The sequence below is a fragment of the Phytophthora ramorum genome (assembly GCF_020800215.1).
Source record: "Phytophthora ramorum isolate Pr-102 chromosome Unknown Phyram_PR-102_s0007, whole genome shotgun sequence".
Lineage (NCBI taxonomy): Eukaryota > Oomycota > Peronosporomycetes > Peronosporales > Peronosporaceae > Phytophthora > Phytophthora ramorum.
Window position 1 is genome coordinate 2,192,523 of NW_027150653.1, and position 27,017 is coordinate 2,219,539.

Consider the following 27,017-nt stretch of genomic DNA (forward strand, 5'->3'; position numbering starts at 1 on the left):
ACCAATGGCGCCAATGGAGGTGCTGTCGCCCCTGCCTCCCTCGCCCTCGCACTTCACGTCGCCGTCTCTCGGTGTGACCATGAAGAAGCGCTCGACTGCAACGATGAAGCCCCCAGCCACGTCCACGTCCGCTGCAACGCCCACCGTCGGCCGCAAGCGCAAGAGCGAGAGCACCCCCAGCACGCAGCCCAGCAGCGGCACCTCCACGCCCGCCTCCAATAAGAAGCGCACGCGGCTGTCCATTGGCACACCCGGCAAGGCGACGCCCCTGACTAGTCTCCGGGAGAAGGACGTGCAGCGGAAGTTCACGGAGCTCGAGGTGTCGGACGTCTACAAGGCCATCCGCAAGCAGACGGGCAGTCTGGGAGGCAACGCGGCCGGCGGAGCCATCTACGGGGAGATCACGCAGGCATCGTTTCAGCGGGTGGTCGACTACCTCAAGGAGCACTGCGAGCTATCGTCGGCGAGTCGATTCTTGGACGTGGGCTCCGGACTGGGCAAGCCCAACTTCCATGTGGCGGTGGACCCTGGCGTCCAGGTCTCGTACGGCATCGAGCTCGAAGAGCTGCGCTGGCATTTGTCGTTGCACAATCTGCGCAGCGTCTTATCACTGGACTCACAGCGCGACAAGCGTCTCGCGACGGTCTTCACAGCGGGAGACATTACCGACGCGCACACGCTGAACCCGTTCTCGCACGTTTACAGCTTTGACGTGGGCTTCCCGCCCGATGTGATGGACAAGATGGCCGAGATGTTCAACCGCAGCTCCGCCAAGTACTTTGCCAGCTTCCACGCGCCTCGCAAGGTCGTGGACAACTACGGATTCTCCGTGGAGAATATTGGACGAGTGGCCACGTCCATGGCGGGGTCGAGTGAAGGACACCAGTGTTACTTCTACCGACGTGTGGCGTCGACGGATGAGGGAGAATCCGAGTCGGAATCGGAGGAGGTTCCTGCGACCATGTCCCCGCTCGAAGGCGGAGAAGACGCGCCGCTGTCTGTGGACCCACTTTTCAGGCAAGGCCTTGAGCTTCTCAAGACTGGCCGCGAGGGCATGCTCGAGTGGATCGCCGACTTTTTCGGCCAGGAAGTGTACGCGGGGCGAACCCGCAGGCAAAAGCGCGAGTTGCGCCAGCGCCCCATCCAGACATACTACCAGGTCGTTGGCAAGGCGCACAGCGCGACAATGACTAAGGAGTCATCGCTGCGATCGAGCACGAGGAAGCCGAAGACAAGGGCGTCTCGCAAGATCCTGGACGCTTGAGCTGTCGTGTTGATGTTAAGGGTACAACAACCACTATGTAGGTCTTACATACGGGGAAACAAACATATCGATAGGAATACAAGCTGCATACATGCATATTACCTACGCTCTATAGCCTTTTAACGTTCCGTTCCTTCTCCCTGTGACTATTCCGATGCTCGGCTAGCGCCGACAGATTCAACGAAGAGCTTCTTCTGCAGCGGCGAGAAGATGTCGCCACCCGAATGGATGCAGGAGATTAAATAGGTCACATCCTTGCTCTCGAAGCGCTCCTCCTGGCGGAACTGGTCCAATTCATCTCCAAACGCTGTCGTGAACTCCTCCATATACAGGTCTCGGAACTCGTTCTGCACGGCGGCGTCCCCGGCCGTAGTTGACAAACTTCCCAGGTGCTCCTGCAAATGATACTCCGCCGACGCCAACAGCTCGTGACTAGCACGCGACGTCTTACGTACGACACCCAGGCGCGCGTATTTCTTGGCGGCGTCCTCCGCGTCGTCCCCAGCAGCCACCAGGTCCTGCAGCAGCAGCGTCGTAGCCTCGTCCTCCTGTTTGTCCTCCTCAGTGTTCATGCTCTCGTCCGCGTCCTCCTGACTGCGTTCATACGCGTCCTTCAGCGTCCTTTGCAGCTGTGACAGGGCCGCAGACGCCTCCAAACTCTTGGCAATGAGCTCCGCACAGCGCACGCTCTTGGCGGTGGCAGCAGTCAGCAGTTTCTGGCGCTGCTCGCCGCTCTCGGCCTCCTGTACAGCTGCAGAAGCGTCCTCCACTCGTGAACACACTCCAGAAGAAGCCTGGAAGGCGTCCTCGCCCAGCGCCGAGATCAAACGGTCGTAGCGCGACGTGAGCCGCGCCGCTTTATCGCCATCGACGTCCATGATGTTGAATGGAACTGTGAATGGCTGGCCGATAGGTGCGTGTCACTCGAACGAGGAAAATGACACTGTTGTAAAAGTATCGGAGTGAAAAATAAAAACGGCCACTTGTCAAGGATCATTAGCACTGCAACGCTGCCCAGCTCACCTGCACCTCTAGAACTCGCCACTGCATACGCGCTCGGCCTCACCAGCACCAGACCTCGCTTGCTCGCTCGCCAAGCAGGCGGCGAACAAGCGTGCTTGTCTCGACACTAACAGCTGAGACATGTAATATCTCTAAACTGTGTTGCTCCCTCCCTCCAGTGACACCATCGCCACTTTGAAGTTATTTTTCATTTTCGCAGTCCAACATTTGCTGTCTAGAGCGCAAGCGGCAGAAGAAGAATCGCATAGTTCATGGACTCGTCCGCTTGGAGCTCCACAAACGTGGCGACGGAGCTCTCGCGGCTCGCTACGCACGATCTGTGGGCTTGGCTGCGTCTGCGCGTCGCCTTCTTCGCGCACGTAGGCACCCAAGCGGCCCACAAGACGTCGCGCCTGGCCGCCGATGTGCGTGTCCACGCGGAGCAGAACCCGTACGCGGCGGGCGGTGCGGCCACGCTCCTAGCGGTGGCGCTCGTGCTGTGCGTGCTCTTCCTGTGGGTGGCGTCTCGCCAGGTGCGGCCGCGCAAGACGCCGCCCAAACTACAGAAGCGGCCGTCATCGCCCACGTCCAAGCGGCTGCGACACAACTCGAAGCACTCCAAGTCTTTCTCGGACCTGTTGGAGGCGGAGCGCGAGCGGATGCAGGAGAACCGCCAGCTAGAGTTGGAGGATCACATCACGTTCCCCAGAGAGCTGCGGCAGAACTGCGGCCCCGAGAACCTCAAGTTCATTTATGATACATTATCCAAGGTCTTCTCGTTCCTGCGCGGTGAGCTCGTGGAGCCCTTGGCGCGGGATCTGCGCATCCTGCGCTTTTCCAAGGGCCAATCGATCTTCGAGAAGGGTGCGCTGGACGGCTCTATCCTGATGATTGTGAATGGCTCGGCGTCGCTCACGATCCATGGAGAAGGAGAGCACCAACGCTTCTCCAAGCTGTTAGGGCGGGGTGATACGCTCACGTCATCGCTGCCGTTGCTGACGGTGCTTGTGAACGAGCTGCAGAATAGAGAATGCAGCGCTCAAGTGAAAAAGGTGTGTGGCAGTTTGTCGGCCAAAGCTGAAGAGAACGACACGCGGCTGTTTAAGATCCCGCCACACTCAATCCAGGAGGTGCTGAAGGCGTACCCCGAGGCCTTTTACCGACTGTCGCAGGCTGCGTTGAGTCAAGCAGAGAAGATCACGTCCAAGTCGCTCATCGACCACTTTGGGCTCACATCCAAGATTATTAACGTGAGTCCGCTGGTGCACCCGCTCTTGTTTGGGGGTGAAGATGGCATGAAGGCCGAAGATACACCAGTTAAGGAGATCGTGGACAGCGTGGCCGACGCGATCGGCTTATTTGACCAAGAGCTACGCTCAACGCTCGCGAGCTGCGTGAAAATTATTAAGCGTTCGAAGAAACAGACGATTCGTGAAGCTGAAGATTGCTCGAGTGCGTTGGGCGTTCACATTGTGCTGGAAGGATCTGTCAGCGTTCAAGTTGGCACGGCTCCACAAAAGTTTGCCGAGCTGTACCGAGCAACGACAGGCTGTGAAGTGGGCATTTCCTCTTGCTTTGTTGGTTCCCATTACTTTGCAACTCACAATGTGTGCCTCGAAGACACCACGCTGCTGTGGATCCCCGACGCGCTATTCTGCAGCCTGCTGCAGATTAACCCTGTTGCTGTGAAATGCACTCGCCACCTTCTTGACCAATACTCGGATTTGGTATGTGTGGCTGATACGTCGTTCGACTGGCTCCACCTTCACAGTGGCGAGAGTCTGTTCGACCGTGGCGATCTGTGTGATTCTGTCTTCACTGTTATCAGCGGTCGGCTTCGCGCCGTTCAGATGCACTGTTACCGAGGCAAGGAGGTGGAGACGACGAACGAGCTGGTGCGCGGAGCCACGCTGGGTGCGATGGACATGCTGGCTGCAGGAGCCAGCAACTCCTCAGTGTTCGCTATTCGTGACTCCCAGATCTCGCAGATGTCGAGAAATGTCTTTGACTATGTGGTGAGCAAGTATCCTTCAGTTCTAGTGCATTTCACCAAGAACCTCGCGCGTCGAATGCCTACTCCTCGCGTGGACTCGTTGAAGGCTGATGCAAGTGGTGTCAAATCTCGCAGTAACTATTTGCTATCACTCGGCTCGAGCTCGACCACTTCGGATGGACAGAAGACTGGGAGCAATCTTCCGATCGGCACTGTTGCCGTTCTTTCATTGACGAAGCTGACGAAGATCCAGACGTTCTGCTCTCACTTGGAGATGTCATTGAAGACTCTGGCCTCTGTTGAGACTGTTTCGTCGCAAAAGGCTAAAGCTTTCCTGGGGGAACAGTGGATTAGCAACTCGCGTGTCTCGCGAGCCAACCTCACGGCTTGGATGGGTGACATCGAGAGCTCTAACGAACTTGTCATTTATGAAGCCGATCCACAGTTAACGGCGTGGACGAAGCTCTGCATTCGCCAGGCGGATCATATCTTGCTCCTCTGCTCTGACACGCACCCGCAGCAAGCATTTGTGAGTGACATGGTGTCTATTCTGGAGGATGCCTGGGATAAGAGAGATGCCGAGATTAACGTCGTTCGTATCCGCGAGAAAGATTGGACGCTAACTGCGCTGGAGGCTGCTGCCAAGCAGGAAGCTAACGGCTCATCGCGCTCTTACGCACTAAAGAAAAAGCTGCGTCTAGAGATGGACAGCCCCTTGCTGCCGCGATTCATTCTTCCGATGGAGAAATACGAGTGGATCAGCGGGTTCCACAATGTTCAAGTTCCATTTGCGGAACATCGCTCAGATTTCATGCGCCTGGGCCGACGGATCACTGGTAATGCTGTCGGCCTCGTTCTTGGTGGTGGCGGCGCCAGAGGTCTTGCCCACCTTGGTGTGTTGCGTGCACTCCAGGAGTGCGGCATCCACGTTGATGTCGTCGGTGGCACCAGTATTGGCGCGTTTATTGGTGGTATCTACGCACTCCACCCGAACAACCTGAGCTTGGTCGAGTCGAAGGTAGTGCAACTATCTACGGGTCTCAGCAGTATTTTCGAGAAGCTGCGTGACTTGACGCTGCCCATTTCATCGTTTTTCAATGGCACGCGTTTCAACCAGAGTATCCGCGCGCACTTTTACGATTTGTCTATCGAGGACTTGATGCTCAACTATTTCTGCGTGTCGACGGACATCGCGAAGTCCCGTATGAGCGTGCACCGCAGCGGACCAGCTTGGAAATACGTGCGAGCGTCGATGAGTTTGCAAGGGTACTTCCCTCCGATTTCGGAAAATGGTTCTCTGCTGCTGGATGGCGGATACATGAACAACCTCCCTGCGGACGTGATGAAGGAGGAAGGCGGTATCAAGTACATTTTTGCTGTGGATGTGGGCAGTGAGGCGCGTACTGACTTCTACGACTACGGCAGCGCGCTGTCGGGGTGGTGGCTTCTCTGGAACAAGCTCAACCCATTCGCGAAGACTGTGGCAGTGCCTTCCATGGGCGATGTGTCGGCAGCTCTCGCGTACGTCTCGTCGGAGCAGCACAAGGTCCGCATTCGCGAGGAGTGCGTCGATCTGTACTTGCGCCCACCTGTCAACGACTACGGCACCCTGGAGTTCAACAAGATGGAAGAGATCATCGAAGTTGGTTACAAATATGCGTTGCCTCGTATCCAAGCGTGGGTGGCACGTGTGCTGGACGCCGAACCAGACGCCGATATCAAGCGAAAAACGCCACCTGCGACGCCAGCAGATACCCCATCGACGACGCCGAATAAGCTCAGCATCATTACGTGAACGAAGCCGCGCGGAGAAGTAGAAGTGCTTTTGCCGTACACATGAAGTAAATAAAGTGGCGCCTCGCACGCCACGATTTTGAGTTAGCCATGAGCAACTTCCGCTTCTACTAAAAGCTACAGCGTACAGTCTAATATCATTCTCCGCGTCACCTATGACGAGGAGAATGACCCCTCGGAGATACGCGGCATGTCGTCAATACTGTACGACTTGACCATGGAGACCACGTTTTCGTGTGCTTTGCGCAGGAACAGCATCCCAAGAAAAGAGAACTGTGTGAACAAAGTCGCGAACTTGGCTTCGTTCACCGACCACGACGAAGATGTCGATGCGGATGAATCGTCGCCTGAATCGCGCGCGCTCTGTTGCTTCTCCTCCTCCTCGTCAATGTATTTGAGAAATACTTCGACAAGGGGCTCCGGGCATTCCAGTTTCTTGAATGCCACCGCAAAGTGCTCTCGTGTAAGCGCATGTGTTTCAGCGATTTCTTCATCCGAATCGCTCTTCTCTTCCAGAGAATTCATCTTCAAGAGAGCCGAGAATACCATGGTAGCAAAGGAATGGTGGTGATCGCGCATTGCTCGGACACCATTACAGAAGTCGCTAGCGTCGATGAAGCCGTCTTGGTTCTGGTCCAGAAACCGCACGAAAGACTTCTCGTCAATATAAGGCGAGAGACCAAGACCCTTTGCGATCACGTGCGCACCCTGCAGGGGGATGCGGCTATGGCCATCTACGCATAGCTGCCGGATCATCATTTCAATGGTTTCTTCGTCGACAAGCGCTTGGAAATCGGCCTCGTTGTCGTCGAGCAGCATGGACGCCATGAACGATCCCATGTTTTGAGACTTGCGGTCGATGTTAAAGCACTGTAGCTTCGACATCATACTGGCGGTCAGGTCACGCTCCTCAGAACGGCCGCCGTCCTTGTCGGCCTCTTCCCGCACGATCCACGGGTGTGCCAGTATCTCCTCCACGGTGATGCGGTCCTGCGCGCGCACTTCCAGCATACGCGCTACCAGTTCCTTCGCCGAGCCCGAAACGTGGGCCCAGTCCTGCGGGTCGAACGTGAAATCTCCTCTAGCAATCTTGAGCAGGACCTCGACTTCCGAGTCGCCGAAGAACGGCGGATATCCCACCAACAAAATGAACAAAATCACACCGGCACTGAACACGTCAGCGGGCTCGCTGTACATGTGGGAGGAAATGACCTCCGGTGCCATGTACCCGATGGTCCCAGCCATGGATTTGCCTTGGTCCAGCGGGTTCTGTTTGCCGTTGATCATGCGTGCCAGGCCAAAATCTGTGAGCAATATCTTGGAGTCCGGGTCTTCCGACGAAAACAGGATATTCTCCGGTTTAATGTCCAGGTGGAGGATGTTGTGGGCATGCAGCGCCTGCAACGCCGACACGAGCTGACTCATGATGTTGGCCGCGTCTCTCTCCGAGTATTTCCCACGTTGCACCACTCGATCGTAGAGTTCACCTCCTGTGCACAATTCCTGGATAATATACACTTTCTGGTGCTCTTCGTAGACCTTGTGGATCGTCATGAGATTCGGGTGCTTGATGTTGTTGGTGATGTTGCGCAAGATCTCGACTTCCGCCACCACCTGCTCGCGATGTCTGAACTTGGCCACATCCAGCACCTTGACTGCAAACATTGTGCCATCTCGTTCGTCCTCGAGTTTTTGCACGACGCCATTGCCGCCTACGCCCAGCACGGCGCCGAGTTTGTAGTGTCGCAGCCACACCAAAATGTCGATGCAGTCCGAGAGCGCCACGAGCCACCGCTGCTTGGTGGCGGCATCTCTGGCGCGTAGCATCCACGGCTTCTCGTCCAGCGCCGGCGTGACGCTCACCGTCTTGTCGTCCACATCTTCGAGCGTTGCGTCGGCCGTGAGCATCACCTTTCGTTTAGGTTTGCAGCTCCTTTTCGTACCGTTGCACGAAGCGGTCGTTGCGCAAAACGCGCCCGTGTCCTCGTAGTACGCTAGCTGCCGCCCGTCCAGCTCCACGAAGCGCAACTTCCACTTTTTGCGCCAGCGGAAGCCGCGCTTCTCGAGCGAGCCGGAGACCACGGGCGCGCGCACCCATAGCTCCTGGCCGCCGTGTCTCTCGGTGATGGTGTGCGGCAGCGCCAACGGTCGGCCATTGGCCGTGGACGAAGTGCCGTGCAAGTGTCTCGTGGGTCGCTTGTCGTCGGGCGTCGCCGAGCGCCGGAAGAGGCTGCGCCGCGGACTGCCGCCGTGTTGCGGGGACTCGCCGAGCGTCAGGCCGCTGGAGGCGCTCAGCTCCTTCTCCATCGAGTCCTGCGCCTGTTGCTGCTGATGGTGCCGCGCGAACGTCATGGCCACTGATCGGTTGCAAGGCGAATTGCAGAATGACACCTTTTGGCGGGCGGAGACCGACGATTCGCGACAGGCCTGTTGATGCGCATGTGGATCACGGGCGTGATCGGATTATGTGAGTTTCCAGGGGTCTCATTTAAGCGGCGAAGTGACACGCTGCAATCGTTTAGTCCAGAATGCTTGTTGGAATGCCTCACATTATCTTCAAATAGCCTCATTTAAATCTGAAAAAGCCTCATACAAGGTCTGCCTGGTGCGCAGAAACAGAGGTTCAATTGCTGACGCGCGCTACTCGACTTTGCGAGTGAAAAGCAAACACACCCTACGAAAAGCGAGAAACACGCGCGCTGCGACGAAGCGTTGTTGCACTTTTGAAATGCCTGCATGTCTGCTGGCGAGCACGGCATCGCCTCACTCCAATCGATGTTGAGGCGGTCGAATTCCGGTACCATACAGGCGTAATCGAGTAATCCCACCCCAGGGATTGTAACCCTGCGCTGCAGACGATGGCGCTTGCAGACGCCTTGCAAGTTGCAGTGCGAGCTAATAGCGTCATGATGTCAACGCTGGGAGGCATAGACGATGTTGCAAGCCATTGCGCTGGAATGTGATATCTGTATCTGCAAACGGCAAGGTTCATTTGTCCCTGAGATGCCAGTATCCGCTTCAGTGAATAACTGGCGCCGGTGGATTCTAGCATCTCACTTTGCGAAGGATCTCTCAGATTGTTTATCCAGGTTGAAGTCAATACGTCGAGCAGCATTGCACGAATCGGCGGCGCCGACGGAGACACATCAACAATGACTCTATCTGCGAGTGCGACAGCCGCTGCTCCGTGCGGATCGGATTCAGCTTACGGCAGGCGTCGGCTGCCACAAACAACCGGGTAGGATATCCGGGCCCTGGAGGCAATTGAAGACCACCGCCAACGACAGCTGCAAGCTGCAGAGAAGCAAGTACATGCAAGCCGTTTTTAAAAGCCCGGTATTTGCCGATTAATAGTCGGTGTTGAACGTGATGGTGGGAATCGCGCTCGTGGTACCTCTCGCCGCCAACCATTTTCGTGCAAAACTGAAGTTGCCGAGCAGCGAGATTCGGGTGACACGCGCGTGTCCCGCAAGCGGTCGGACCCTCATCCAACCACGACGAGACACCGGGGTGCATAGAGACACACCGGCTGAGTGTCGCTTGGCGCGCAAAAGTACAGGCATCCGTTGGCAATCGCGCGTCTTGTTGACGCTCGTCACTCGCGTTGCACTTCAACTTCAATGTGCCTCCTGTCCTTGCGTTCGCTGTTCGCGCTTCTTGCTGCGGATTACACCGCTGCACGTCAAGCTTGGCGACACTCAGTCGTATGTGCGTTGAAATAGTACGCTTTGCCCGTCACCGGGTCGTAGAACTCGGCTTCGCTGCTGACGGCCGCATATATCGACGATATTCGGGGCGTCGAGAAGGCATCAGGTCGTTGCGCGCGGCTCTCGTTGGTCTGCGCGTTGTAGTAGTAGTAGCTACCGCTCGACGCATCAAAGTACTTGGCCCAGCCCACGTCCTCGCGCGCCGTCATGAAGCCCATGGGCCGAGCAAACACGCTCTCCAGGCTCAACCGGTTGTAGTAGTACGGATAGCCGCTCTGCGGGTCGACGTGCTTCTCCCAGCCGTCTGGAGCAGTGGTCAATGGCGCCGCGGCTGCAAATGGTGAGAGACGCGGGGTCGCGTAGGTTACTGGTCGAACGAACGTGCTCTCCTGCGTCCTAGTGTTGTAGTAGTAGTGCGCACTCTGCGTCTCGTCGTAGTACTTGATCCACTCAGCTGACTCGACAGCGAACCCTTCTGGTGCAACGTACGTGTTTTCCTCCGTCTCCCGGTTGTAGAACCATTCTCGCTTGGTGTCCGGGTCAACGTATCGCTCCCATGACCCCTGCACTTCGTCTGGGCTGCGGCGTGGGTGTGTCCGAAAGCCCCACCCGTCCACCTCGTCCTGCTCAATTTCTGACGGCCATCGAGACGGGAACTGCCAGTCGCCGTAGTCCACACGTCGGTTGTAGTAGTCGTACAGCGCTCGGAACTCGTGCAGCTTTCGTCGACCACCGGAATGAACGTTGGCCCAGCACTGCGTAGTGGAACTTCAGATTAGCAACGCAGCGTTTTCGTTGAGGCAATCGACACCAATTGCTGCAGTCACTTACCGTGCCACAAAACATTTCGCCGCAGTCCTTGCACTCCATCGCCGCCTCGCTTGCTGTCGGAGAGTCTACTGACAGACAGCTTCATTAGCACTTTGTCTCTCGGGTTTGCACTAACACGACCAATGTTCGATCGTACCGCAGTTCTCGCACAGAGGCTTTGGCAACAGATCCAAGACGTCTTGAGGTCGGCGGAGGCGCACCTCGCCTGTGACTCGGTTCTGCAACATAAAGTTGACACGGCACAAGTTCATACAAGTCGTCTTCGAACCAAGAGCAGCTTCCTCCAAAACGTACGTAGTAAAACGTTTCGCCGTTTTCAGGGCGAACGATCTCTTTCCACCGCCTCTTCTTGTTCAGCAGAGCTTCACGATATATGTCTCGCCCCTTTCGTCCGCGGTAGTGAGCTTGCACTAGCGTGACGGCGTCATTCTGGATCTTCATTAGCTGCGAGATTTTCTCCATGGTGGTTTGCTTGGTCGCTTGTGCCTCGAGACGGCCGTGGCGTCCGCGCCAGTTCCTCTGCACCTTCAACACTGCATCGACGAGTTTTTGTTGGTGCAAGTCTCTCGCCAAACGCATCAAGCTCAGATCTATCCGAGCTGTCCGCCGCTTCCAAGCAGCTTGGAGCTTCACCGCCGCATCGCTCTCGAGTTTCTTCTGCCGCACCATTACAATGATCTGGTTGGCCTGATACCTCTTTTTCGCGCGCCAGGCCTTCTGGATACGAGTCGCAGCACCATTTACCGCCGCTACATACGCGCGCATCGCTTTGAGCTCTTTTCGCGCTCTATGCCTTCGTATATGCGTCTGTAGTGTCGCGGCAGCTCGCTCTCGTTGCTTCTCCTCGTTCCTCAATTCTTCGCGTTTCAAGTTGGCCGCTCGACGTGCTGCACGAACACGATAGATGCCTTGCAATTGTCTAGCTGCTTCAAACTCTTCACGGTCCTTGGCCAACTTGGCGGCACGGAGTAAACTTGACCGCGCGCGATCTCTCTCCCCTCGCCAGTGCCGCTGAATTTGAATGGCACTCCGTCGCAACTTTTCCTCGTATGCTAGACGACGTAGAAGTTTACCTTGCAACTTCTCTCGCAGTCTCTTTTTGCGCCACGAAGCTTGAATCGTCCTAGCTGCATGAAGAACTTCTTCCTGGCGCCGGAGCTCGCGCAGTTGCTGTGTTTTTCGACGTGCCAAGAGGCGACGAAATGCCCGTTGAATTGTTGTGGCAGCCTCGGTCTCCTTGTTAAACTGAAAGCGCAAAAGGATCGCGTGCTTTCGAGCCTGGCGTCCGCGATAGACGCTCTGCAGGCGAGTTGCTACCCATAGAATTAAGCGCTCCTCTCGCTTCTGCCGCGCGATACGTCGAGCAACCCTCGCACGATACATGCATTGAATATGGATCGCCGCTCGCCAGCAATCGCCGTACTCCTCAATGAACTGCCAGTCTTCTGCGCGATGCCGAGGCGACATGCCTTTGAACTGGTCGTTGCACGTGTAGACCGCAAACTTCCAGGAGGAGGCGAGCGATTTGATCGAGAACGAGCGGATCTTGGGACAACCTGTCAGGTCTAACAGCATGAGCTTCGTGCACTTTTCAGCAAGCCACGACACGCCAGTCTCGGTGATGTCGGTCACTTTTCGAAGCCACAAACTGCGCAGAGTGGAAGCCATCGCTGATCCGGTGAGTGCTAGTAGCCCCAGGTCTGTGATCCTTGCACAGCCCGACACATCGAGCTCTCGAAGCAGCGGCGAATGTCTGCTGAGCCACTTCAGCGTCACGTCCGAGACTTGTGTGCCACGCAGACGGAGTACATGAAGCTGGTTTGAGCCATTTCCTGACGGCTCGGCTCTTGAAGAAGAACTCTGCTGAGGCCGCTGACTTCGTCGATGCCGCTGACTGTCGGTGAAGGCGTGATCTGTCACCTGATCGCACTCCGTGACATTGAGCGAGGACAGCTTGTTGCAGTGGGCCAATATGTCGCTCACGCCAACTGTCGTAACGCGAAAGCACCCTGAAAGGACCAGTGAAGTTAGCTCAAAGCACGCCGTAGCTATGCAGTGAAGTGTTCGATCAGAAATCGCAGCACAATTGGACAAGTCAAGGTGCCGAAGCTTGGGACACCCTGCTACCAGTGCGGCGATACCTTGTCGGTACACGTCGTCAATGGAGCCACCAGGAGCGCTGTGTAAGTCTGACAGCAACGGAAGGCCATCCGCATCCAGGTGTATCAGCTCGGGACAGCCCGTCGACAAGCGTCGAACACCCTGGTCCGACACTCTAGCGCAATGCCGGATGTTTAAATGTCGGAGCTGCAGCATGCTTTCACTGATCGCACGCATCGATAGATCAGTCAGAGCCGAGCAGCCTGAAACATCGAGGTGGGTTAGCGCAGTACAACCCGATGCCAACCAATCCATTCCAACATCGCTGAGCATTTCGCACCCTGAGAGGATCAGCGTTTGCAGCACCAGACAGTTTTCTGCTATTGCCAGTAACGAAATGTCGTTGAATTTGTACTGCAAATCGAATCGCGCCAAGTCCAGCAGCACAAGACTGTTAGCACCTCCCGAGTTTGCAAGCGCCACGACACCATTGTCAGAAATCTGGCGGCAGCCTCGAAGCTTCAATTGCCGAAGTTTGCGGCAGTTCTTGCCCAAGGAAAACAGGACGCTGTCCGTCACGCTCCCACAGAATGAGACGTCAAGCGACTCTAGAGTGGAGCACGCTTGGAAGACCCGCAGAAGCGAATAGTCTGGGACTCGAATGCAGCCAGCGATGGCAAGTGCTGTCCACAGCACGATCACACAAACGTTAGAACGAGACTTGAGTTCACATAATTTGTTTTCCTACTGCTCACACCGAAGAGGGATTCGCAGCTCCCCGATACAGCTGAGGGCAGGGCTCTGCAACGCTGTCACGTAGCTAAGGTTGAGAGATTCGAGACTACGACAGCAGCTTATGATGTGAAGTATCCCCGAATCGGTCAACTAAAAACATAGTTGCGTGTTAGTCATCGATTTTCACCCGCAGTATCTGCTCCAACCTCACCTTGAAAGCTCGCTCGAGGCTCAGAGATTTCAGATGTGGACATGCAATGGCAATCAGGTGCGCTGTCTTGTCTGTGATCTGCCAGTGCACACCATATGCCACTGGTAAATCAACAGCTTAACATCATTTACATTGCAGAGAGCAAGCGTACCTGGTCTGCGCCAGCAAGATTTAGTCGAACAATCGGTTGCTGCTTCGGTAGCACAATACTCGCTGCACCATTCATAGCCATCGCAGTTGCGGCGCTCACAGCGGACGGAAGCAACTCGGCAAGCTGATTTGATAGCCGTGCTGGACTTGACATTCGTAAACCTCCAGGATTGCAAGAAAGTTTCATCAAACACGAATCGTTTGCCACTACAGACCAGGTCTACCACAATACGAAGCACGATAAGTCCATCACGTACTCCAGCAAGTTATTCAGCGAAAGACTTACCGATAAATCGAGGTCGGTGCCAACGAGCACTTCATCCGGAATTTCCTTGTAGGCAAATACCGTTGCCAGTTCAGCCACTGTGTGGAGTTGGTCCCATGTCGCCCCAGGCACCCGCTTCTCGGGCGATAACGAGCTCAGACGTATCCCATCGTGCGCCTTCCGGGCACGAGCTTTCTTGGTGGCCATGGAGGCCACTACACAGACACGAGACGTCACTCCCCAAAATATGGTCGAAACTCCAAGCGCCAATCCAGAACATATCCACACAAGTGTTGATAATGCCTCTGCCGATTCCAACCATGCCCGATACCGCTCCAGTCACAAGACAAAGTATGGAAAACAAGTGTGGCGCTAAGAGCTGAGGTGATCAATCTTCGCTGTGGAGTGGTCGTCACGACAATGTCCGCTACGACAAATGATCACAACGAAGGCAGAGCTTCTCTCCGAGAGGTGAGACTTTCACGTGTCCGATGTCAACACTGTTGACTCTCTCTACCTCGAATTCGGGGGATTCGAGCACATATCGGGGCGACAACTCGCACACACCCATACGCTCATCCCTAGACTAAGTACATGGCACCAGCAAGCTTGTCACTCAAGCCACCAAGCGTGTACGTAGACCCCAAATTCGGCAGAAGCGTAGCAGACTGCAGCGCTCTTGGATTCCTGTTGCGTCGTCAACTAATAGTGGCAGCTTCGTCTGCTTGTGTGTGCAGTGGACGCTGAGGGTGAAGTGCACGTTGCTTTCGGACGCGTGACTTGCTGATGCTGTTGCATCACCACTTTCGCGGCACATATGATGATGTGTCCGTATACACACGCAACAGCTTCTTCTTGTCAATGGCTTGGGCCACTTTGGCAAAGGCATTGCGCACCACTTCGCGTCGGGTCCTTCACTCTATTTGGAACAAGCACTGGGTTCTGGCCACATCTTTTCAACGGCAGGCTGATCGCTGCTCTTGCGATGGCCACGATCTTCTGTGCCTTCTTGATCACCTTGACAAAGTCGGCAATTGAGTAGTACAGCATAGAGAGCTGTGCGAGTCCACCTTGGCTTCTTGTAGCAACTGGCCAGAATGAACGCCGACTGGAAAAGCTGGCCGCACTCGGCATCGTACCTGCATACACAGGACACCTCGAGCAACAACATACTTCAGCAAACGCTCCAGCACGCAAAAAAAAACTCGTTTATTCATCCTACCGCCATAATTATCGTATCGACAGATCACCGCCTTGAATCGGGCACGCGGTGAATTGAGCCGCACACTACCCTCGAGATAAGGAAATGCTCTCGAACGACGAGTGCCGCTGGATGCTGGTGATGTCCACTCCATGGCTGTCAAATACAGCGCCATCCAGCAGCTCGTCGTCAGCATCGAAGCGTACCATTCCAAACTCCATCCACTGCATAACCGTCACGTAGGCGACGATGTTGACTAAGCTAAGTGCACCCAGCGTCCAGTACATGTACTCGAAGTGGCCCTCGTTGAGGTTGTCCGTGATGTAGTGGTCGAATAGCAGCGTGAACGTCGACGTCAGATTACTCCCCATGGCAACCATGAACAAATTGATGGCTTGGCAGGTGCTCTTAAGATACACAGGCACCTCTGTGTAGAATAGCTCGTAGGCTGTCACGTTAATCAGGCATTCGGCCACAGCAACGAGCACATACATCGGGATCGCATACGCCCAGTACGTGTGGTTCATCGGCTCGCCAGAACCATTGTTCGGGATGGTCTGCAGCGTGCCGTTGACGTCCAGGTACACAATCTCTCCACTGTTTCGCCGGATGATCTCGAAGAACCCGGACCAAACCATCGTCAACATCGCTACGATGAGCCCCGTCAGCACCTTTCCGAAGGCACTTGGTGGCCGTCCAAACATTTTCCCCCACAGCGGGTACACGAACCCATCCAGCACGGGGATCAGCAGAATGATCGTGAGCGGGTCGAAAATGCCTAAACTGGCACCTGGGATCTGAACCGCGTCAACGTCAGTGATGTTGTCGGCGCCAACGCGAAGATCGCATTGCTGGGCGATGGACTGAAAGTTGGCATCGAGCTGGTCGTACGCGCACTCCCACATGATCATGAACGACGCGAACGGCAGCACGCGAATCACCATCTTGATCTCGTCCACCGTTTCGTCATTAAACTTGCCGCCGTTCGACGCCTTCGACTTGTCCATGTAGGCCGTGTTCATGCCGTAGCGGATCCATGCGTACATGCCAAACGCACAGCAGAGCACCACAAAGTACGACAAGTACTGACCCACCGACAACCAGTCCGACAAGAAGGACGCGAGCAGATTCAGCGGGAACGCCGCTCCGAACGCGACGAGTCCGTAGTAGAGCATCCTCGCCTCGTAGCTGAAAGCGCAGTTCCCCTTGACAATCGTGCACAGCTTGGTCAGCGCGCTGTCCTGCGGCGCAAAGTGCACGTACCTCGGGGACCCGAACAGGAACAGCACGTAGGCGAAGACCATGACTCCTCCACAGATGAAAAAGTTGGCAAAGTAGCCATACTCCTGGGAGATAGCTCCTGTGCCTTCCACGCACAGCACCGAGAGGTACCCGTACGAGAAAATGGCTCCTAGGTTGATGACAATGTAAAAGTAGCTGAAGAAATGCTCCTTCTGCGTGACCTCATTGGGGTCGTTGGGGTCGAACTGGTCAGCTCCAAAGGTGATGACGTTGGCTTTGATGGCGCCTGTGCCCACTGCTACTCCGGCGAACAGCCCCGTATGGCACAGGATGTTGGCCACCAAGTGGTTCCCGTGCTCGGGCTCCATGAACTTGGGGTGGGCCGAGACTGTGACGAGGAACGCGCCGAGCGTGTACCAGACGCCAAAGACCCAGAGCGTGCGGAAGCGGCCCCACTTCTCGTCGGCCACGTAGCCGCCCAGCAGCGGCGACAGGTAGCAGATGGACGTCCACGTGCTCTTGAGCGAGTTGGAGCCCACCTGGGACCAGCCGAGCTTGCCCATGAAGTTCTTGAGCCCCTGATTGATACCGTAGTAGCTCACGCGCTCGGCGAACTCGAGGATCAGGATGAAGCTGCACACGTGCAGCAGGACGTTCTGGAAGCGGCGGTTGCGCTGCTCCCACGGGCCTTCGATGAAGTACGAGGACGAGGCGCTGGGCGTGCTGCCCTGCTCGTCCAGGCTGGACGTGAGCGGCGAGCGGATGGCCGCCGACTTGGAGTGGGTGGACGAGTGCGAGTCCATGGCCGCCCGCGGGCCCCGGCGGCAGTCGAGACGAGAGTCAAGCGGAAGGAGGCGCCCTGCCTTCGTGCGCTTATTAGTGTGGAGCTGTTCGGCTGACTGCTTGGTTGACGCTCGGACTCTGGACGACCGGAGGGAGAAGCGAGAGAGGCGGAGCAGAAAAGGGAACCGGACAGAGAACGGACGAAAGCGAGAGGCTCAGTTGGTTGGCCGCTGCTAAAAGCGGATTGCGCTTGACGAGCGATGAATGTAGAGCGCTCGCAGCCGCGGATAAGCAGCTCGCTTCAGCAGCAAGGATCGCCGGACGTTTTTTCTTCTGTTTCGGAAGTTCGCCTACTCGACTTCTTGTCGCGATGTGGTAGCTAAGCTTAGACCGTTTCCACAGATGCTGGAATGCTCTTACGCTCTTCATCCGGTCGCGCTGTTAAAACCGGACTGCTCTGTGGATGGGCGCGTTTCATCCTATCATCGCGTCATTCGCGCAAAGTCGCCTTGGCAGCTCGACGACGCTGACGAGTTCGGCAGCGCAGCGCGTGCATGCATGCTTGGCGATGCTGTCCATACGTCTGCACCACACGTAGGCTGCTTTTAGGTCGCTCGGCGTGTTCTACTCGCGTCGATAGACTAGTTTTTCGTATGGAGCGCTGGTTAGGGGACGTCGGACCGGACCTCGAGCAGCTCAAAATGCTGCTTTACCCAACACGGCGCCACGAGGCAACGCAAATGAGCTGCGGGCGAGTGCAGTTCTGGCGAGAAGTGTCCTGGCGAGGTGAGGTGGAACCGCGTGCCAGCCGCAAGGGAGTGTGGCAGGTGGCAAATCTCGCGTGCGCTCGGGGACCTCGGCTCACCGTGAGCGTGCGGGCCCCACACTTCCGAGCGACAGCGATGGCAGCGGATGATTGCGGATGGTGATTCCTCGAGCGTGCTTGCCACAGTGTGCCGCGCCACCGCTCTGCCGACTGCGGCGCGACCAGCGAGAGCGACCAGCTGCAGCCTCTGATTTCAACCACCACCAGCTGCAGGCATTTACCAGCGCTCGGCATGTCCTCCTCCAGACAAGAAGGCCCAGACGAGATCGACATAGGAGTTCGTTGACACCGTGTCAAGCATAGTATTCGAGATGTTTAACTTGTCGGCACAATCGACACCGCTTTTGCCGGCACCAAGTTGCAGCCCTGCACTTTTTAGTCGATCGTCGCCACGTCAGACCCGTCATGCCTTCGCTTCAAAATTTGAACATAGAAACGCCCCCACTAGGTGCGCAACCGTAACGGATCTCATCCCTCACTCTAAGCGATGCCGGACGACAGCGAGTGCCTGGTCTCCGAGGCCTTCACGGAGAGCGAGACGGAGGCGGATGACGAGCAGCAGACAGTCGTGATCATGGAAGACCTGGACATCCCTCCGGACGCGCCGGAGCCCCAGCGGACTGTGTTACAGACGACTCTGGGCGTCGCTTCGTCCGCTGCCAACTTGGTGCTGTTCCCCTACGTCGTGGCGGGCAAAGCGGCCGTGCACGCCACGTCCTTGGCAGTGGCCGCCCCCATCCACCTCACGAACCACGTACGCGCCAGCCTCGCACAGTCCTGGACCAAAGCGAGCCACGAGCAGGAGGAAGACGCAGATCTCTTCGGAGAACGCTCGAGAACGAGCTCCACCAGCGACCTCAGCAGCAGCAGTGAACAGGCGACGGATTTATTGCCACTGGAAGTAGAAGCACCAGAAACGCAGCTCATACAGGAACGTGGACGGGTCTCACAGTTGCTGTTCCTGCCGGTGAGGCTGGTGCACAGCGGCGTGTCCACTGCCGTGGCGATCCCGACGAAGGTAGCGACTTACAGTGGCCGTAAGATCTCGGGCGCTGTCTCGACGTCCCATGCACTGGCCACGTCGGCGGTGGTGGCATCCACGGGTGTCGTGGCGAGGACGGGGATGCATGTGGCTAGAGGGATCACTCATGGAGCAGTGTCCACTGCATCCTTCACGGCGTCCACCATTTCGGGCGCGGTGGGGGTATCTATGAGGACGGTGAGCTATGTGATCCCGCCCTCCGTGTCTAATGCGGTGTGGCAGGGCATGGACATGACTGGCAACGCGACCGTGAACGTGCTGTCGCTCGCTATTGCGGTGCCATCGTACCGCATGCTCCGAGCGCTGGCTCCGACGGTGGACAAGTGCTTCTCTGAGGAAGACGCGGTGAATGAGACCCGTGCGGTCGTGAAGATGCTCGTGAAGCTGCTGGGCCCGCAAAACGCGATTTACTTGTTGAAGTTGATTTACGAGACGGTGAACAGTGAGGAAGCACACGACGCTTTTTTGCTGTGTCGTGACATTCTGCACGAATCGCTGGATGGAGACAACTACCGTCATGCAGGAGCGTCGGTGGGGGATGCTACGGGCATTACCAGGGCGGTTCATGTTATGAAGGAGGCATACAGCGTGCTTCCCTCTTTTGACGAGCTGCTTGATGCCGCAGCACTTGTTGCTGATGTTTCGGACGAGGTGGTTGATGGCGTTGCGCACGTTGTAACTGGGAAGAGGAATTCGAGGGTTCAAATGCGGGGCGAGTCGGATGAAGAAAAGGGGAGCGCCCCTCGCTTCGAGTACGTGGGTGACGAAGACGAGGAGTCTTTGGCGCATGGTCTAGTGCAGCTCACGGATGAGACGTTTGAACTCGAGGAAAGCAGTACATCTTCGGACGAGGACTTGAACTCCGTCCTCGAGTCGGGCATTTCACTGCTGACGCGAGTGTGCGACAGTGAAGAGGCCTCTTCGCTCTTCAACACCTTTGGTGACTTTCTGGACGTGCTGGTGGATTAGGCAAAAGAGGTGGCGCTCCAACTGTAAGACACAAATGCTATTTATCCAGCTGCTTGCACTGTAAGGAAACTTGAATGGGGGGCCGCTGGGAGTATTTGTTTGCTCAGTGAATTGGACTCGTGAAGAACAGCTCCATCTCAACAGCGCGTGCGAGCCAGGGGTGCTTAATCTGTCTGCGAAAACTTAGTGCTGTTGGCTTGGTACGCCATGTAAGAAAACCTGCTGGTAGTATTTGACTCCGTCATTGAACCATTTTGGCGGCACAACTCAACCTGAAGAGCAAATGAGCTGGAGCTTCGAGAGCTCACGATGCGGGGGTCAAGCGATGACCAGCATCGCCTTATTAACGCATGCGATCAAGCGTTATCCCAGTTGCCGCGGGAATCTCTGGCTTGTCCATCGGAAACGCTGATGGCTGGCGTTCATGCTCGGTTTGTCGGACACGAACGTGCTGATAACCACGCGATAACGTCTACAGTGGCGAGATTTCGCACGCTAATGAGCCGCTTCGAGCACGTGAAACGCTACCAGCCGCGGCGCCGTGACCAGCGACAGATTTCCCGAGCAAGTCGTAGATTTCACCTCGATGAGGAAGCGTATCGAGCGATAGCACATTTCATTGAACAATATCCATCACGGGTCGAGCAACCTATGCGGGTGTGTCGGGACCCTTGGAGACCAGAGGAGCTGGCACGGGTAGCCGTGCAGTGAAGATGATATTGTCTCAAGTTGCGGTGAAAACCATGAATAAACAACTATTGCGATCCGTTTAAGATTGAAGCGGGGCTACAGCTATTGATCCTCGTGAAGTGGAGCTCCTGTTGAAGTTGAAGCCTGGTGCGGATACTATGGAGCGCATGGAGTTGATGAAGACACAGCGCGAGGCAAACGAGCGGCTGTATGGGAGCATGCTTAGCCAGCAATCGCGTTCGCTTCGCAACTGAAATGAACGACCAAAGGGTGAAGGGCAAACGTGTCGGTGAACAACGAGCAAGCATCAAGAACCAGCGGGTTTGAGAACAACGTACGGGAAGCATGTATAATCGGAATTGTTGTATTGCAGTTGAAAAGGTCTGCATCAATTTCTTAACTACCTTTTTAAGCTGACGTAAAGTCACCCCAATCTTCATCGTCACAAGCAGTTGTGGATTCGGCCACCGCCGGTGGCGGTGCGATCGCCGGCACCTTCGCGGTCGGCGAGTCTCCCGGTGGGGGCGGAATAAGCGGCACCTTATTGGGGCTTACTGCACCTCCACTGCTGCTACGTTGACGTCTCTCTCCCTCGTCCACTCCGTTGGTCTTGAGGTTTATCCGGATTGTCGCTCCTTCCGGCAGACTCAAGTTCGACTTCTTGGGGGACTCTACTCCGACTGCTGTGTGCTCTTTAGCTGCGTCTTGCTGCACGTCCAATTGGCGCAGAGCGTACTTGGCGTAGTCCTGCACTGTAGCCTTGAAGTTGAAGGCGGCCGTGCGGTCCGGGAAGCCGATGCCCACGAAGGCGCGGCGGCCACTCTGCTCGTCCTCCACGCGCAGCATGAAGTAGCGCGACGAGTCCACGCAGTCGTGCACGTACACGTCCAGCGTCAGGTCACGCGTGATGTGCAGCGGACACTGCGCGAAGAGCGTGGCGGTTGCGCTCTCGTCCGAAGCCGCCACCGGCTCCAGGAGCTGCACACAGCACGCGTCACCTCGCTGTAACACGCGCACGGAGCCCGTGAGCAAGGGGTTCTCTGGGTCCCACGCGTCTGCACGTGGCGCGAGGCTCGTTACTTGGCCGGCGGGCACTTGGTAGAACCACACGCCGTTTTCGCTGAACAAGACGCGCTCCAAGACGAACGCGTCCGAGGAATCCACCATGGTCGCAGCTAGATTTCCAAAATGGCGAGGAGTTCAATTCGGAATGGCTACTGTCACGAGATACGAGTTGGGGATATAAGTAGGATTGTGACATTGACACAGTATGAAAATGTGTGGACTGTGGATAGGGAGATGGCGTAGGTGATGAGGATGCTGACACAAGCTGAGGACTCACTTTGTAAGACCAAATGCAAACTTTTATATACCTGACGGGCAACACAACGAGCTCCGTGCTTGACGCTGCCGGCCAGTGTGGAGTCTATCTACACCTCGTTGAAGAGTTCGCGACGGATCTCGGGCGTGATCTGGTGGTGGAAGTGCTGCTTGAGCAGCGCCTTCATGGCCTCCTTGGACTGCTTGGGGATGTCGTTCTTGTAACGCTGCGTGAATACCAGCAGCGACTGGTGCCACAGCACCGGCAGCTTGCGAGTGTCCGACGTGAATCGCAGGAAGTGCTGGCTGAGCTCCGAGATCACGCGCGTGGGCAGACTGTACTTCTTGTTGAGCAGCACGCGGATGAACATGCTGTTGCCGCCCGAGTACTCCATCGAGGCCAGTTTCATGAGCGTCGCGGCCGAGTGGATCACGGGCACCGACACCTTGGATAGCACACTGCCGATGATGGCAGCTTCGCGCTGCGTGCAGTTTCTGCTCTCGCAGAGCGGGATAATGATGCCCTTGAAGAACGCCTGGGGCTTGTACAGCGCTTTCTTCAGAGCCATGTACAGGTGGAAGTTCAGTCGCTTGTTTTCGTGGATGTCCTGCCGCACGTGCTCCAGCAGGAAGATGTTGAAAAACCGCTGCGCCATCTTCGGGTTCAAGTTGGACGCGAACAACCGCGTGGCCGCGCGCATAGCGTGCGGCGACCATTTCTCGGGGCTGGTCAGCCACAGAATGTCCTCCCAGTAGCTCAAGCTCGGGATGACCTTGAAGGCCTTGGGCAGCTTGCCAGACGTGTACCTCTTTAGGATCTTGCCCACGCCAGTGTACACCTCGACGATTTTGGGGTCGAACTTGCTGTTCTGCGGGGCGTCGTGCTCGTCGTCCATGTCGCCGCGCTCGCGGGCCTCCTTCTCGAAAATCTTGTCCATGATGATGTCCGCAAGGTTGCGACGCTCGGGGGCGCCCACCATGAAGTTGGCGAGCGCCTCCTCGTCGTCCTCGCAGATCTCCACCTCCTCCACGTATCCGTCGTTGATACGCACGAGGTCCTGACCGTCGTACTCGTCGGTGTCCATGCCGTCGTCCTCCTCGTCCGACTCGTCGCTGCTGTCGGCGGCCGGCGCCTGCGTCTGCGGGGCCGCCGGCTTGCTCTTATTCTGTCGGGCCTGCTCTTCCGCCTGCTGCTGTCGGGCCAACGCGAGCGTACGGCGGCTCAACTTCTCGGGCACCACATCCTCGGTCATGTCGTCGTCCGAGTCAGCATCACGGCGCGCACCCTTCTTGCCGCTCTGGTCATACCAGGGCTTGTTGTCGAAGGCCAGCTGCTTCTCCAGCGGACACGCGCGCTTGGGCTTCCCCTTCTCGGCCTTGGGCATCGTTGCAAGAGTTCTTGGCGACTGCGTCTGAAGTATGATAAATGGCTGCGCTGCGTCCACTCGGTGACCACCAACGTATATTGGGTCGTACCGGAAATAGTGTGGCACACATCGATAAGTTGCCATGTTGAAGCGATCTTCAGAAGAGCACGAAAACGATGAACGGCGCGGCTTCCAGAGCAGATGAGGCCTCGGTTGCGAGCGCGATCAGTAGTCGAGACAGCGAGGATGGCGCGTCTCCCTCGAATTACCGAGTAGGAGCTGCGCGTTATGCTGAAAAGTGTAGTTAAAATGAGCGAGTATTGATACTGACGTGGTTGTAATGCCAGATGAGCACCCAAGCCATCGAGTCGGTGGACGAGTTGCTGGCCAAAGATGCAGAGGATGAAAGTCTGCGGAAGTACAAGGAGCAGCTGCTGGGCTCAGCTGCTCATGGAGATCGAGGAGGTTCGGATGAGAGTGGAGCTGTTGACCGTTCAAAAGGCTTGGAGTTGAGTGACTGTGTGTTTCTGTTTTAGACGCTAATGACACGCGTCGTGTGGTGGTGGAGCAGTTCAAGGTGGAGTTTGAAGACGGACGAGAGGACATCGTGTACTATTTGGACACACTGCAGGGCGTCGAGCACATGCGCACGACGCCTTTTGTCATGGAGGAAGGCTCGCGCTACCGCTTTGTGATTTCGTTTCGCGTCAACCAGGCGATTGTGAGTGGGCTGCGCTTCCGCAATAAGGTCAAGAAGACTGTGCTGGCTACGCGCGAGGAGATCGTGCTGGGCTCGTATGCTCCGCGGTCCGAGAGCTACGTGTTCGTCTTTCCCAGGCACGAGTGGATGGAAGCTCCGTCGGGGCTGTTCTACCGCGGCAAATACATGGGCAGGTTCATATTTGACGACGACGACCATCACGAGCACCTCAAGCTGTTCTACACCTTCGGTACGTTTTCCTAAGCGAATTTTGGGAAATAATTGGAAGCTGATTTTGTGGTCGTACAACGCAGAGATCAAGAGAAGCTAGCAAAATCTGCTCGAGCTTGTTAATTATGCGTCGAACTTGAACAATGAGAACGTTTGCAGAATTAGTCTTTTTTCGTTTCCCATGATCGAAATGGATACTAATGTTGAATCTTGAGCTCCTCCATGAAGCGCTTCTGCTGGTCGATCATATACGTGATCTCCATGATGTCGTCGGCTTCAGTGGGGTTGAGAACTGGTGTCCGCAGGTTGTGCATGGCGCTGCCGCCCATGTGCAGAGGGATTAAATCGGTATCCATGTGCTTGGCTAGTTCGGCCGTGCAATCGTGCATGAGGGAAACCTTGCTGCGAAGGCGAACCGGTAGAAATGGCCAAAGCCATGACGTGACGTACTTGAGAAATCGCGTTAGCGGCCCAGCGTGAACGAGACCAATACGGTCAGGGAAGTTGGCAACGCACACGTCCAGCAACCCACGCATAAGACGGAGGTCTACCTGGGCCATGCCCAATCCAGCAGAGTCTGTCACGATTGTATAGGTGGTGACTCCCGGCGGCATAAAGAGACGGCACCCAAGTTCCAGCAGGTACACGTGCGCGCGGACTTCAACATCTCGTCGGCTTGACATCGCCGTCCAGTCTTTCAGCTTTGCTCGCACCCAGAGAATCGGGCGATTCTGAAAGTCGTAGCCATACCAGTACATACTCCCCGACGTCAACTGGGACTTCACGTCGTCCCAAGTGATGGCGTCCACCTCGTAAATTCGGCGCCACTTGATGATGCGCGCCATTTTGGTCACGGCGTACGCGAAAGAGCGATTCTTCACGCGCAGTACGCTGAAGATATATTCATCCGAGAACACATGAGTCGTCTCGACAGGGGCGCCTGCAGCCTGTGCAATTGCCAGTCGGAACGAGTGCACCTCAGCTTCTTCTGCGCGCGTCAGCACGATGACAGCACGACCAAGAGACTCTTGCCGCATAACTTGCGCTGATCCTCTTCTATTCGCAGAAGTGTAAGTGGACGCGATTTCGCTGGAGCCTCTGGCTTGCAGGATACTTCGAGGAGCTAAATGCAGATCAGATGCCTTTAGATCAGACCCACGTACGCCTTGAGAAAATCGGTTGAGTTCTTCCTCAAGGTTTCGTGGCTTAAAGTTGATGGATATTCTGGGTGTCAACCACAATAACAGTCCTGTCACAAGGCTCAGTTTCAGTGGACCCGGTAACATCACTGTAGTGACGAGCGCATCCAGAAGAGCCAATACGCAGCAGAAGCAGAAGAGATTGAAGAGACGCATGTACTCCTCTCTTGTCTTCTGTAGCTGTGCTTCCAAGCGACGACGGTCCTCTAGAAATCTTCCTGCTCGCTCAGTCAAGACAATTGCATGACGCTCGACATCAGCGGCATCACCAAGAATACCATCATCTGTGGTTCCAACTTTCTTATACCTGGCGGTTGTATTCATCTGAAACGAGATATCAAGACTTTCATCATCACTGGAATAGCCTTCCACGATCAGTTCGTGGTGCAGCAACTCATTCGCCAGCGCTAATGCTGTCGGGACGCTATACGCCCCGAACCGCAATAGTAATTGAACACCGTCCGTTCCGGACACCCCTTCTTCATCATCTTCGTGTCCGTCGAACTGCGCTAGCAGATCCTGAAACGCACTGTCGTGCAACCAAAGAAGGTGGCCACGACACCGTCCACTTCCATCCTCACGATCCACCTCCTCCACATATTCTTCATTCAATTGAGCTTCTTTTACCAAACGATGGTCTGCATTGATCTGATACACTCTGTCCACTCGATACCCAAAGCTGCAAGAGCAGCAAAACGGCAGCAGCACGTCCTCCTCAACGAGCTTCCTCGCAAGCTCTGCAGCTTCGCTCGCTGTAAAATCCGCTGCACTGCCCTCCCCAAGCAGAATATTCTCCACATCACAACCTCGAACAACCGCCGCTTCCGCGTCGCTCTCTGTCGCTGTCACCAGCATCTCAACCGCCTGCTGCACATCCAGCAGCGTCAGCGTTCTAATTGTCCGAGCTGTTTCCCCAGCATCCTCTGCATCTATATATGATCCCTCCCCACCCCAGTTACTGCTAATGTGCGCTCTGCTTCGAGCATTAGAGAACAGATCGATCCACATGTGCTTTTTCCCTTTTGTGGTAGCGTCCACAAGGAACTCGCGACCGGAACGCAAGTCCTGCAGCCGCACCGAGTGCATATGAGCCGAAGACACCACGATACCTTCACAGCTGAAAGATCCATCGAGTGGCAGCAGCTCCGCAGGCGGCGGCGCCTTTGGTTTGCTGCGTTGCTTGGGCAATAATTTCGGTTTGGGCTTTTGCTTTGGTTTCGCCTTCGTCTTCTTGGAGGACCGCGTCACGGCCGCGGCTGCCGCTTGCCAAGCCGAAGGTGGACACTGCAGTGCCACCGCGTCTTTCTCCAGGAGAGCCACGCGCTCGTGCCACACGTAGTGCGCATCTCGCAGGAGCACGCGCCCGATGTCCATTGTGTTTATATTAATACTTGT

At 56.1% G+C, this 27,017-nt stretch overlaps 11 protein-coding genes across 11 annotated transcripts; 4 read left to right on the top strand and 7 right to left on the bottom strand.

The window, feature by feature from the left end:
- Window positions 1-4: 4 nt before the first annotated feature.
- Window positions 5-1,264, top strand: KRP23_8711 (uncharacterized protein; the record flags this gene model as incomplete). The annotated part of the gene is made up of 1 exon (XM_067894184.1): window positions 5-1,264. One exon carries the CDS (start codon window positions 5-7, stop codon window positions 1,262-1,264), a length of 1,260 nt encoding a protein of 419 aa, XP_067743643.1.
- A 146-nt stretch (window positions 1,265-1,410) lies between these two features.
- KRP23_8712 (uncharacterized protein) lies at window positions 1,411-2,142 on the bottom strand (the record flags this gene model as incomplete). The annotated part of the gene is made up of 1 exon (XM_067894186.1): window positions 1,411-2,142. The coding sequence occupies one exon, from the start codon at window positions 2,140-2,142 to the stop codon at window positions 1,411-1,413; it is 732 nt and encodes a 243-aa protein (XP_067743644.1).
- A 396-nt stretch (window positions 2,143-2,538) lies between these two features.
- On the top strand, window positions 2,539-6,054 carry KRP23_8713 (Patatin-like phospholipase domain-containing protein 7; the record flags this gene model as incomplete). Its single annotated transcript, XM_067894187.1, has 1 exon — window positions 2,539-6,054. The coding sequence occupies one exon, from the start codon at window positions 2,539-2,541 to the stop codon at window positions 6,052-6,054; it is 3,516 nt and encodes a 1,171-aa protein (XP_067743645.1).
- A 152-nt stretch (window positions 6,055-6,206) lies between these two features.
- Window positions 6,207-8,405, bottom strand: KRP23_8714 (Calcium-dependent protein kinase 2; the record flags this gene model as incomplete). The annotated part of the gene is made up of 1 exon (XM_067894188.1): window positions 6,207-8,405. One exon carries the CDS (start codon window positions 8,403-8,405, stop codon window positions 6,207-6,209), a length of 2,199 nt encoding a protein of 732 aa, XP_067743646.1.
- A 1,330-nt stretch (window positions 8,406-9,735) lies between these two features.
- KRP23_8715 (F-box/LRR-repeat protein 7) lies at window positions 9,736-14,259 on the bottom strand (the record flags this gene model as incomplete). The annotated part of the gene is made up of 8 exons (XM_067894189.1): window positions 9,736-10,515; window positions 10,592-10,656; window positions 10,728-10,809; window positions 10,886-13,374; window positions 13,447-13,576; window positions 13,638-13,715; window positions 13,789-14,007; window positions 14,074-14,259. 8 exons carry the CDS (start codon window positions 14,257-14,259, stop codon window positions 9,736-9,738), a joined length of 4,029 nt encoding a protein of 1,342 aa, XP_067743647.1.
- Window positions 14,260-14,971: 712 nt separating this feature from the next.
- On the bottom strand, window positions 14,972-17,298 carry KRP23_8716 (uncharacterized protein; the record flags this gene model as incomplete). The annotated part of the gene is made up of 3 exons (XM_067894190.1): window positions 14,972-15,191; window positions 16,145-16,494; window positions 17,035-17,298. 3 exons carry the CDS (start codon window positions 17,296-17,298, stop codon window positions 14,972-14,974), a joined length of 834 nt encoding a protein of 277 aa, XP_067743648.1.
- A 1,293-nt stretch (window positions 17,299-18,591) lies between these two features.
- Window positions 18,592-20,115, top strand: KRP23_8717 (uncharacterized protein; the record flags this gene model as incomplete). The annotated part of the gene is made up of 1 exon (XM_067894191.1): window positions 18,592-20,115. One exon carries the CDS (start codon window positions 18,592-18,594, stop codon window positions 20,113-20,115), a length of 1,524 nt encoding a protein of 507 aa, XP_067743649.1.
- A 1,098-nt stretch (window positions 20,116-21,213) lies between these two features.
- Window positions 21,214-21,972, bottom strand: KRP23_8718 (Adaptin ear-binding coat-associated protein 2; the record flags this gene model as incomplete). Its single annotated transcript, XM_067894192.1, has 1 exon — window positions 21,214-21,972. The coding sequence occupies one exon, from the start codon at window positions 21,970-21,972 to the stop codon at window positions 21,214-21,216; it is 759 nt and encodes a 252-aa protein (XP_067743650.1).
- A 263-nt stretch (window positions 21,973-22,235) lies between these two features.
- On the bottom strand, window positions 22,236-23,510 carry KRP23_8719 (Bystin; the record flags this gene model as incomplete). Its single annotated transcript, XM_067894193.1, has 1 exon — window positions 22,236-23,510. The coding sequence occupies one exon, from the start codon at window positions 23,508-23,510 to the stop codon at window positions 22,236-22,238; it is 1,275 nt and encodes a 424-aa protein (XP_067743651.1).
- Window positions 23,511-23,668: 158 nt separating this feature from the next.
- On the top strand, window positions 23,669-24,523 carry KRP23_8720 (putative rho GDP-dissociation inhibitor 1; the record flags this gene model as incomplete). Its single annotated transcript, XM_067894194.1, has 4 exons — window positions 23,669-23,764; window positions 23,840-23,957; window positions 24,029-24,442; window positions 24,507-24,523. The coding sequence occupies 4 exons, from the start codon at window positions 23,669-23,671 to the stop codon at window positions 24,521-24,523; spliced, it is 645 nt and encodes a 214-aa protein (XP_067743652.1).
- A 97-nt stretch (window positions 24,524-24,620) lies between these two features.
- On the bottom strand, window positions 24,621-26,996 carry KRP23_8721 (CRAL-TRIO domain-containing protein C3H8.02; the record flags this gene model as incomplete). Its single annotated transcript, XM_067894195.1, has 1 exon — window positions 24,621-26,996. The coding sequence occupies one exon, from the start codon at window positions 26,994-26,996 to the stop codon at window positions 24,621-24,623; it is 2,376 nt and encodes a 791-aa protein (XP_067743653.1).
- Window positions 26,997-27,017: the final 21 nt, after the last annotated feature.